General features: G+C 37.3%; 1 protein-coding gene across 7 annotated transcripts in view; it reads right to left on the bottom strand.

Annotated features, from left to right (window-relative positions):
- Positions 1 to 7,110: 7,110 nt before the first annotated feature.
- wnt5b (Wnt family member 5B) overlaps positions 7,111 to 12,060 on the bottom strand; it is an 87,240-nt gene continuing 82,290 nt past the window's right edge. For 6 of the 7 annotated variants that reach the window (XM_011491000.3, XM_011491001.3, XM_020713978.2 and 3 more), the window contains 2 exons: positions 8,611 to 8,769; positions 7,113 to 8,532 (listed from right to left, as the gene is read on the bottom strand). In XM_011491000.3, the coding sequence (XP_011489302.1) occupies positions 8,233 to 8,532; positions 8,611 to 8,769 (459 nt within the window). In that variant the 3' untranslated portion in view covers positions 7,113 to 8,232. 7 annotated transcript variants of the gene reach the window in all.

The raw sequence follows: 12,060 nt of genomic DNA on the forward strand, positions 1-12,060 counted from the left end.
GTTCCAATGTAGTCTCAAGAAGTATTCAGTTAGTATAATCCTATACGCTACAAACATGGTCTACATAGTTCATAGTAGACTTAGTAGACTTGCTATTCTTAGTCTCAAGCATACTTAACGAAATGAATTTCAAGTGTACTACTTTTGGTTAAGGGTTTTGTTTTTACTTCATCCTGTGTGCACATCTAAATATATACGAGTCAGATATTCCTCAAGACAGCAATAAGCAGTTACATAACATGACCTTATATTGAAAATCGCCCCACTCTTTACCTTAAAGGACTGCATACCCTTTAGCAAAAAGCACTTGAAGATTATTTTATTAAATATACTTCAGCATAAGTACAGCAAGCATACTATATACATGAAATGAAGGACGTATATTAATTGAATACTTCTTCAGACTAAATTGGAACGTTTTAAATTTACAATGTAGATAGCATTTAAAAAGTAAACTTCAAGACTATTAGCTGTAGTTTTCTATATTCCTTCCTTTAGTATACTTGGTCTATAATAAAAGTGAGGCAGTGTCCTTGAAGTTGACTTTTTACATACTATCTATACATTGTAAACTTTAAATGTTCTAATTTAGTCTGAAGAAGTCTTCAGTTAGTATGATTCCTACATAATGTGCACACCATCTATAGTATAATGTACTTGCAGTACTTTTATCCAAGTACACTGAATAAATTAAGCTTCAAGTGTACTACTTTTTTCTAAGGATTTTGATTTTATTATTAATTTTAACTCTTACAAGCATCAACTTGAGCACATGTGGGTACATTTAGGCATATTTGAGTTGGTGATATACAATTACGACCACAGACCATGTCTGCTTTGTTGTTTTTACTAATTAACACATCTCTATAGCACTGCATGTTGGAACGCACACCTTACCACTCCCACCAAAGCCGGCACACCCGGCACCGTTGGTAGCTGGGCGTGCTGCAAAACAATTCAGCTCAACTGTTTTTCATGGTGCTAGTTATTCTGGTCTTTAGTATCAATCACTAAGAAACATGCTGAACAGCTTTTTTGACACAAGCTTTTGTTTCAAGACAGCCTTTTAAACAACAAGAGAATACCTATAATAAAGTACTACCAACACAGAATACTACACATGGTAGTGATGCCCTGCAGACGGAGAGCAGTACACGACATTTCCGTAGAACTTTGAACTGATCACTGATTATGTTTTCTATCTTATCAGTGAACTTTCAGTGAAAATGATAGAACTTTAACTTAATTTTTGCATACAGAAGCATAGTCAGCACATTAAAAATATAATTGGATTAATTTGATTGTAAAACAATGTGTATGCCACAAATATTAAATTATTTTCAAAGGATTGCTGTAAGTCTTAGATTATGAATGAAAAATTGGTTTGCTTTGTTGGCTATTATGGATTTCTTCTTTTTGTCTCTGATAAAGGGCTTATGGACATAAGAATTGACTTTTTTTTTCCAGCAATCATAGATGATGTGTCTTAAATGGTCTGGACCTGTGACAAAGTATACATTACCAATTATAGAAAGATAGTTTGGATTTCGTTTGAGACCAAGGCTCGACTGAGCATATCCTTATAAACAGACTCAAAGTGAGTTTTAAAGTTTTTGGAGTTTGTCATACACTAAAACCAGTTTAAAACACAACTGGTTTTTCTAATTTGTGTTATCAGATTGGATGAGTTGATATATTTCTTTGAAAAAAGTCATTTATTTTGGTCAAAGTGGAAGTCTTTTGTCCCATTTTGAATGTAAATGTGCCTTCTTTATGAAATCAGCTTTCAATTGTGAAGATTTGATAAATGTGAAAGAAAGACCTTCGGCTCTGAAGCCCTCCAGTGAACTTGCACAGATGGCATAACAGGTTTGCATAACTTTGATTTCTTAATACACCACATTTTTAAGGCTATTAACCATTAAAGTGTTTCTTTGTTGTTCTGCATGTGTGTATGTGAATCTATTTATGTCAAAGTTCATATTCCTCTGGTTATCAGTCCCTTAGCAGATGTCTTCTGTGCCAACCAGAGATGTACACCGGATCTGCTGCCTAATTGCTGTGTTATCATTTCACATGACTGTGTAAGGTTCAATAAGGAATCTTTGATGTGTGTTTCTGTATTTTTCAAAGTAATAAAACATATAATCCTCTCAAGTTTTGCTTCACACGTCTTTGACCTATGATAAAACCTCAATTGGTGGCATTTTTGAAGACTATTTCATTATGTTTTGCAAGTAATACAGAAAACCTTTCCACTTCAGCTCAGTCGATTATCCGCGAGTCACGTTAAGCCCACCACACCCAACATCAGATTAATGTTGTGTGACTTAACACACAAAAATGGGTTCCGCTAAAAATATAACATGAGTCTGAAATGTTTCGATTTGAAAAAAAGATTAAATTAAGGATATTACAGAAGCAGACTGACTAAAACAACCTCATGAAGTCACCAACACAAGGATTTTGATCATTAATGAGATGCATTCAGGTTGTCACAGAGGAGGAAAAAACCATGATGTAATCTGAAGGACACTCCTTGAACTGCTTTATCCTGTTTTTCTTCTTTCCAACGATGTTCTGCCAAAAAAAACATTTTAATTACGTAAGTAAGGTCATGAGGTAAGTCCATGACCATCAAACTTTTGCGTTTTAATTCCTGTGCTCTGTAGTCATTTTGATGAAAAGTTTAAAAGTTTTCTGATGTCATTGTTTACATTGAATCTTCCTCAGAATTCCCTATTCTGATGAATATGACTCGTCCATTTTGTTTGTAGGTTTGTACAAATAATTTCCTTCCTTTTGATGCGTACAAGCACAGAGGAATCCAGTTTGTCTCAAAATTGAGTCTAAAATCCATCTCTTCAATTTAAAAATTCTTCACAACCTGGGCATCAACTCATGTTGACCCTCACTCTAAGATCCTCCTCAGGTTCTCTCCTCTACACTCCATCTGCTCATCTTTCCACCATAGGTTCAGCGGATCCACTTCTCGCCTCAGGAGTTCTTTATCACATGACTGCCCCACCATAAACTCACAATGAGTGTTTAAATCAAGGCTTAAAACTCACCTTTTTTTTTTAGGTTGGCTTTCCATCCATGTATCTTCAGAAGCTGCTGAATCCCTTTCAGGGTCACAGGGTTCCTGTGTGAAGGCAGCCTGTTGCAGGCCCACACTCTCACATGCACACCTAGGGGCAATTTAGAGATTTAACCTATGAAGCATGTTTTTTGGATTGGACAAGAAGCTGGACTACCTGGAAAAAACATGCACATCCCACACAGAAAAGTCCCAGCAGGGATTCAAACCAGCACCTTCTCGCTTCAAGACGAGAGGGCTAACCACTGCACCACTGTGCAGCCATGTATTATCGTCATTAACAGCATTATTGACATTGGGTTTGGATGTATGATGTACCTTGGCAAAAATGCAATCAGACACAGTTCCACGATTAGACAGCCGGATTACTCAGTGATCTATTCTGCTGTGACCAATCGATGAGCTTCTAGAGGTGTGGGTGGGCATTTGTTTCACTCAGTTCTCAAGCTGGTGGGTTTTAAAGAAGTAAAAAGCTCATTCACACATTCAAAGTGCTTATAGTTGTGCGATGAGTAAGCTCACACTATGCTGATGTTTAATGTCAGAGCTGAGATAGGGACACTGTTGTTTTTCACCTTTCAAAGACTCTTGTTTGGAAAAATTACACCAGAAAGAAACAAAAATGAATCCATCTTGCTTTTCTTGTTCAATTTTTCACAACATTTTTATTGAATTTTGGAGATCTCTTTTTTTCTGTTTGGCTTTTTTTGTGAATTAGTTTTTCCAGTTTTTCCAAACCTTTTTAGTCAAGATTTTGACTCTTATTTAAAGCAATTACTCATTTTTTTGTGTTCTTGGGACGATTGTAGCGACACATGACCTAATTTCCCCCAAGCTGTAAGACAGATGGCTACACTTCTAGCTTGGCTTTTCCGAGTTGCATTTGCTTAAAGCAGTGACGGCACATCCAATGTTGCAAAATATGCAAATGTAACTCCTTTTCTTTCACAACACGAGACAGCTGATAAAAAAAAGACTCTGCATCACCACTTTCTTCAGAACTTTGTCTTTTTTGATCAACTAATTCTTTATGGTTCGCATTTGTTGAACTTTTAGTTGTTTTTTGTGTCATTGTTCCTGAAAACTGTAAAATCTGATTTATGAACGTATTGGAACAATGACTCCTGGAAAAAAATGTAAAACATTTAAACTAGTTTCTCTGAGAACAGTCTTTGGAATCCCTGCTTGGAAACTGATTTTCTCAGAGTGTTTATAAGCAACAACTGCTGTTCCTTGTGAATGTCCATCCTGTTTTGCTCTATGAATTTAACAAAAATCTGTTACTGATAAAGCAAAGAGCTGTAATACACTTGCACAGCAAAAACTGTAAGAAAGCAAAACACCCCTTGTTTCAAAAACATTTTTTTCTTGGAAGACAAATAATTTTATCAAGAAAGTTTTTCACTGACAAAACATGTCTAGATTTTTTTAAATTATAAAACAAGAATTCTTGGAAAGAACATTTTTCTTAACCGATTGGCAACTTTCATTTGCTAATTGAAGGATAATTTGCCAATGGGGTAAGTGTTTTTGACTTAATTCTAAAGGGCCTGTTTTTGCAGTGTGGAGTTGAGATTTTATCTTTTTTTTTTTTAATTCATCCAAGGCTACCTTGTTTCAGAATTGGTCCTAGCGGTCTAATTATGTTCTGACATATCCATCCTGCATTTTCACAACAATATGCTTCGGCTGATCCAGAGATTGCTGCATTTCAGCCGTGGATGACTCAGCTATAACAGCTGCTGCACACAAGATCTCACTAAACACTTGTGTTGGGGCATCACGTCTTTTAGTACAACATCTCCCAACTTCTCTAAATTTTTTTTGTGTGTAAAATAAAAAATCAAACTCTTAGATATTTTTGACATAGTAAAAATAAATAAACTATTTCCCAAAAGTACCAGCTCTTTGATGCCAGAAAAGTTAGTAATAAGCACAAACAGTTCAATCTAACAATAGAGTCTACATTGTAGACAAAGTTGACATTTAAACAAAAAAAGTGTAACCTGCTGTAACATAGTTAAACCTTTATCAGTCTGATTACGCTTTATGGAATTTAAAAAATAGAAGTTATAAGCAGTGAAATAAGTCATGGTGTTTGTTTATCATTCTGAGTGAACTCAGACTGGCAGCTTTACTACAGCAGATGGCTGTCAGGTGAGAAGATTAGATTTACCATCAGGCCGCACTTTCACTGGTTTAATCCTTGTTAGATGCTCTTGTACATCCTAGCACAACGTATAATGGCTGTGCCGATAAACACGCTGAGAATACACAGGCAATAGTTGATATTAATCAGAAAGAACACTTTATAGGGTAAAGTCTAACTCTTTTGTCAGGTGAGCAGGATTACACGGAGATGGAGCAGTAATTCGGTCATGCTGCTCTGGTTAGTTGTCTAATCCAATTACCTGCGAACAGCTAAGAGTAATGGGATTCCTCACCAGGTCAGTGGGCTAACCTGATTAGGCACGAGTCTGCGCTTGACATTCAGAGCTAAAAGTTATCCAAGGTTCCTGCAGGAGCGTTTTATTAATCAACGACTATAACCGGACAAGATGGACGGTCGCGTTACATGTTTTGAAAGATGTGTTGGCTGTAAAGCGAGGAACACAGAGGACTTGTTTCAGACCCAAGAGCAGGTCAAAAGGAAAGAAGGGACGCCCAAGCTGTTTGACAATCTGTCTGGATCAAAGGTCCTAAGAGGGTGAAAGAGGAAAACGATAAGAAGGACAGCACGAGGCCACAAAGACGTTCAATAAAGTGATTTAAAAAAACGTGTCCGGGTCACAGTAGCACGTGGAATTTTGATTCATCTGTTAATATAAAAACAGTAACAGTGCCGTATAGAGAGGGTTAAACTGTGAAACTCATAACTTTTAGCTGAAAGAAGGACTTCTTGAAAATAGAAATAATTGATCCAGTTGAAGGAGCCGGGAGCTGTCATAACAGCCAAAACCAAGAACCTTCATGTTTATTTACTGACCCTCTGGTCCAACAATTCATGGCCAGTGCCAACAGGAAGATGATGGTGTTTGGTCTGAACCCAAATGTACTTTTAAACCCATAAATTCCCAGTCTCAAGCTGACATTCAACATTTTCAAGCCACCAACCTGGTCCTACCGCAGTCCTCCTTAGTAATGTAGCAGATAAAAAGCCTCTAATGTTTTATAGTAGATTGAAAATCTTGGTTTACAAACTTAATTTTGTGATCAGATCAAGTGCATTTACAAAAATGTGAATTTCTGGCTCAATAGTGCCCCCTTCAGCTGGAGGACTGCATTAAAAAAATCCCAGCTTCATGGCTCACCATCCATAGATCCATGGTCACGGGGCTGCTGGAGCCAACCCTGCCACTGTTGGCCGAACGAACGGGGGTTGTTGCAGGGGCCACACACTCACATAAGGATCATTTAGAGACACCAATGAACCCATGAAGCTTATTTTTGGACTGTGGGAGGAAGTCGGAGAAAACCCACACATGCACAGTGAGAAAATGCAAACTGCACACAGAAAAGTCCCAGCCAGAACTCAAACCAGGACCTTTTTGCTGTGAGGCAAGAGTGCAAACCACTGGTCCACCGTGCACTACCCCTTGCAGATGAAACACCACAAATATTTGCAGATGAACATATTGTTATACCTACAAACGTGACAAAACTACTGCAAACATATACACATCTTTTGCATTTTGAAACTTTTAAAACTAAATGGGAAATAACCAGTTGTGTATTTTTTACAAGAGTATCTATATATATATGTTTTATAGATTATATCCTAAATAAACTGAAATGTTTTTTTATGGTAACAGAAGTAATAAAGAAATATTCGGATGAACTTCTTTAAAGTTGGTTTTTACTTGTGTTGGATCTTTTGAAGCACTTCTGTACTTAAACATTATTTCCTGTTTTTTTAACTGAAGCATCAAGTTTTTGTAAGCAGTTTTTTTTCAGTGTTTATGTTTGCATGAGTCGGACATTTTCAAAAGAACTGCAGCAGACAGAAGAAATCACTTTCAAAAACTAGTTTATCAGAGGGATACACAATACTGCACATGTATAAAATACAGAAAATGAATAGCAGTAATAAAATATATTTTTATCTAGTATTTCTTAAATGTAAATTGCAGTCCTTTCTGCTCATTCACATGTCCCCCCCCCCCCCCCCCCCCCACGGCATGACTTGTCCTCTTCCGCTTTTTGCTTCGTGTTTGACATTTATAATTTGCATTAGAACCAAGTCATGATACATGACAGTTAGGAAAGGTCAAATTGGCAGCGTTTTCCTAACTTGAGTTGCACGACAGTACGGCATATATATGCATATGCATTCTCCGTGAATGTTGCTTCATTAAGGCAGGCCCGGCACATTAATCTCCCTAATGGAGGTTTTGCTCTCATCCCCGTCAGCTGAAGGTTGTGGTGCAGAAGCTGCTTGTTTGGCTGCATCCAGCAGGCCTCATTACTGCAGACATGGAGAGTCACGTCGACATGGGACGGAGCGTCAGATTGGTTATTAACAACTTCGAACGTTGAGGAAGCAGCCGTTTAAAACTCCCCATGAAAGTATAATTTATTTTTTCAGATCTTAATCTTTAAATTTTTTTTGACTTAACACTGAAAAACAGCTTTTCTTCAAATCTGTTTTACTTACAGATGTTAGGAGGCAGTGAATGCACTGTGCTCAGCTCCTGCTAACATTTTTTGCATTGCAAAAACAGATCATTTTAAATCTTTTTAAATAATAGAAATTGCAAGTTTATTTCTCAATTATTTATATATATGTTCTAAACTCATCTCACTTATGTGTTGTACTTTTAAAACATCCATTATTTTCCACTAGACTCTCTTGGGTTCATTCATCATTGATGATGTTTGTTTATCGCTTTTCCATTTGCTTCGCTCCTCCAATCAAGATCGGGATCGTAGACACATTTCTATCCAACTCCTGTTTTGGCCTCTGATCACACAGGTGTCGCATAGCAGTTTGCTATGCGGAACGCGCCAGGAATTTATGGGAATCTGAGCATGTGTGTCAAATCCTGAGCAAAACCCTGACTAATCACATCCACCCTCCACCGTCCTTTCTTCCCTCCTTCTCGCTCTAAACTCCGTCCACCTGCACCGTCCAGCTATTTACACACAAACTGGTCCACCAGCGTTGAGCAGCGTTTGCATTTGACGTAGCAACACCAGTGGAACTTGCAGTGGCAGCGCTCGTGTTTGTAGACGCGGAACTGGTCGTAGCCGCGGCCGCAGCACATCAACTCGCAGCCGTCCATGCCCTCAGAGGTTTTGTTGCAGAAGCGCCCCTGTGTGCCCAGAGAGCCTGTAGTTTCGTTGCGGTGGCAGTAATCTGGGCTCAGATCAATGTAGACCAGGTCCTCAGGGGTGGGGGGGTTGAAGCGCTTGTCCAAAAGCTCCAGTCTTCCCTGATGGAAAAAAAAGATGAGTTTAGATGAGCAACAGTAAAAATTGTTTGGTTAAGATTTTGGTTGTTATGAAGATACCTTGCGTCCAATCCGCATGGCTGCAGCACTGTCATATTTCTCTTTCAGGAACTCTCCAACACGCCTGAAGTCGGCCAGCTGGAGCCAACAGGTTTTCAGACTGCAGGAACCCGAGACGCCATGACACTTACAGGCAACATCTGCCAGGTTGTAAACAGCCTAGCGGGGTGAAACAAACACAGAAAAACACAAATTTCAATCACATTTCAACAACTTTAATTGATTCATTTATATGAGGAATTTTTTTTAAATCAAATTTAGGAATATTCTACCCTATTTGTTGGAAAATTAAAGCATAAAAAAATTTATGGTCCTTTAAAATAACTCTGCTTTGACTGGTTAAACAAGTTTTTTTTTTTTGCATTTCAAGAGTCTATTTTGTTCTTATTTTTTTAATGGCAGATTTTGAAAAGTCTCCTAAACTTAATATTGTTTTATTTCTTTTATTTTAAAGGATCCAATTAAATCTACTCATGTTTAAAGCAAAAGTAGTTTAAATTTCTGATGAAATACTACCATCTAGTGGTCAAACTTGTTAATTTCTACCTGTGGATTGTAAAGCAAAAAATTCCTTTTATAAATAAAGTTTAAACCACATTTGAAGTTGTTTAAGAACATCATCATGTTTATCAGTAAAGAAAATATGGTGAGTGATGAGATCTTATTCATTTCACACTTTTATTTCTAATATAATTTTGAAGTAAATGAAACTAAACATTAAAGACTTGTCTCATTAGACATTACCCAAAGTAGGATTTACAAAACTGTGCTTTAAGGTTGCTATTATAAAAGGTGTTAAGATGAGCTGTGATCAGACAAAAAAGGGATTAAAAAATTGAAGACGTGTGTCTTATTACAGATATTTTCCCCACGCTGTGGTAAGAATACTAAAGTAAGCAGTTCCCCCTCCTTTATTGTCAAGGTTCAAATATGAATTAAGAAAACAAACAAGAAAACATTAATAAGATGAGGATATACCAAAGGTAACGGTAAAATACCTTCATAAAAATGAAATGAAATTTTAAAAAGGAAATTAACAGTAAAAGAAGGTTATATTATTGATCTACAGACCCAACAAACTCCAAAGCATCATGAGTCTTGATAACTCTATGGTCAGAAGAGAATTTCACAGATTCAATAGAGTTTGTAATTTCCATTAACAAAAGGTTGAATGGGGTTTTTGATGAAAATTTGCATTTTGTTGTTCTGAAATTTATGCAGTGTTACAAATAGATCATGTAAAGCAGTTAATGTGGGGGCAGAAGGGAGCAGAAGATTTTGGAAGGGTGGCAAATGAGAACATTTTAATGTTAATTTAAGGTAGTCTTATTTTTATTTTTATTTTTGCAATGCATAAATGAGCTAGTCTTGCTAATAACTTAGTTCTTAACATTCAGACTGATATCACCCTCTAAAATTGGGGGCAATGCTTTTTACTGGGGAGCTAACCCACCCTCCCCCGTAGCTCCGCCCCTGCGTTAATTCATAAATTCAGTTCACCTTTAGGTCCGCCTATACAAACATTTGGCCTCTAATAAATAACATTGAAACAAAACTTGGCTTTGAACTCTTAAATTGATCATATTCACGCTTCAATAGGTCAAATAAACTGTTGGCCTGATCGGTTTTGTAAAAAAGACGGTTTTTAAAAAAATTCTTCCAGCATTACAAAGCAATTTGAACATATGGCCTTGTGAAACAACAGAGCAGGAAACAGAAGATTTATGGTTCCAGCAGTAAACCCTTCAACTTTACCAGGTCACTTAGAGAGCATTTAATAACCAAGTCACAAGAAACATTCCCAAGACCTAAATTACTAATCGAGCATCCTTACAGCTGTTTTTATGGCTGTTCTGTAGAACCCAGGGCTGTGGACACTTTCCCACGCGACCACTTGTTGAATCGATTTCCTCCGATTGCTAATTTTCCCAAATTCACCCTCATAAATGAAGCCCATCATTCTGTCTCCCCATGTTGCCTGATCTCAATTACCTTCTCACCTCTGTTAACCCTTGCGTCCCACACCATGACCCTTACCTTCCACCCCCTGCTCCCTACCCTCTACTTTACTACCCAGCAGGCATAGCACTCGCCAGCCTCCAATCCGGCGACCTGACCCCAGTGACCCCGTTAGACAGGCACAAGGGCAGGGGACAAAAACCTTTCAGGATAGATTGAAAACTCAGCTTTCTTTGTTTTGTTAAAGTATAAATATATAAAATATTATAAGTTATATAAAAACGTAAAAGAGTTTTCTGACATGCTGCAGCTGCCAGTGACATCATGCTGTTAAATAAAAGCATCCATGTGTGTGTCCAGAATCACACTGAGCTATTTGGGAGGACATGCCTGCTGGGCACAATGACACAGGACCTGATGAGAGCAAACACACACACGAACACAGCAACACACACTCACACTCAGTCATCCATAGCAAAGACACGGTCTCTGTGTCAGGCACAATAGGTTTAGCTCAGACAGGGTTAAGGGTGAGGAGCCACATGTGTTGCAGAGTGTGTGTGTGTGTGTGTGTGTGGGTGTGTGTGTGTGTGTGTGATTTGTGTATGGAGATGGTCAAAAACACAAAAGAAAAGAATTGAAGAACACAGGCTGCCCTTTGTAGTACTGTTTTGATCTTATCACATTATGGTGCAATAAATTAGAGGATACTCACTCAAAAACCAGGACTGCATTCTGGGAAATAGAGCTAAGGGCATTTTGTTTTGCGACCCTTTTCAGGCAAGTTTCAGGTGATAAAAACTCCTTAAATAATTATACATTTATAAAAGAATTGTTTGTTCTCATAGACATAACATAGTTTCTTAGTTCAATACTTCTAAAAGACCTTTTTCTAAAAGTTTGGAATCTTTTTGTTAACTTTCTTATTTCAAATAAACACATACGTTGTTTATCCCTAGAGTTAGTTTTCTTAATCATTCACAGTTGTATAAAAAACTCGACATGCAAAACTAATTGACAGCAAACGATGAATGATTGCTCTTGTTTTATATTATAAATTCCAAAGTTTATGGGATGAGAAGAGCCTGAGACAGAACTGCTCAGTTAGTTTTAGCAGGTTAGCAAACAAACAAGAAAGAAATGAAATACAAAGCAGCAAAAATAATTTCAATTCTTTTTTCAGTGAGATTTTGTGGCTTTAGTGACCCCTAGTGGTAAAGCGAGAGAAAGCAACTAACTAATCACTAGGAAAAACAGCACAGATTAATTGAAAACATTCTATGAAGTTTTTATTAGCTTGCGCATTTGAAATTCTTTCGTAGAAATTTGAATATATGTTAAATCTTACAATGCTTCAATAAAAAAAGAAAAGAATCAGTCTGAACTTCCCATCAATCTTTTTTTTTCTCTGTAGCTCTGTTCCTCCATGTGAAAAGAAGAGACTAATTCTCACAATAGTTTGTTTTCTTTGTTAGACTCCTTCACTGATGG

The sequence above is a fragment of the Oryzias latipes genome, chromosome 23 (genome assembly GCF_002234675.1).
Source record: "Oryzias latipes chromosome 23, ASM223467v1".
Taxonomy (NCBI): Eukaryota; Metazoa; Chordata; class Actinopteri; order Beloniformes; family Adrianichthyidae; genus Oryzias; species Oryzias latipes.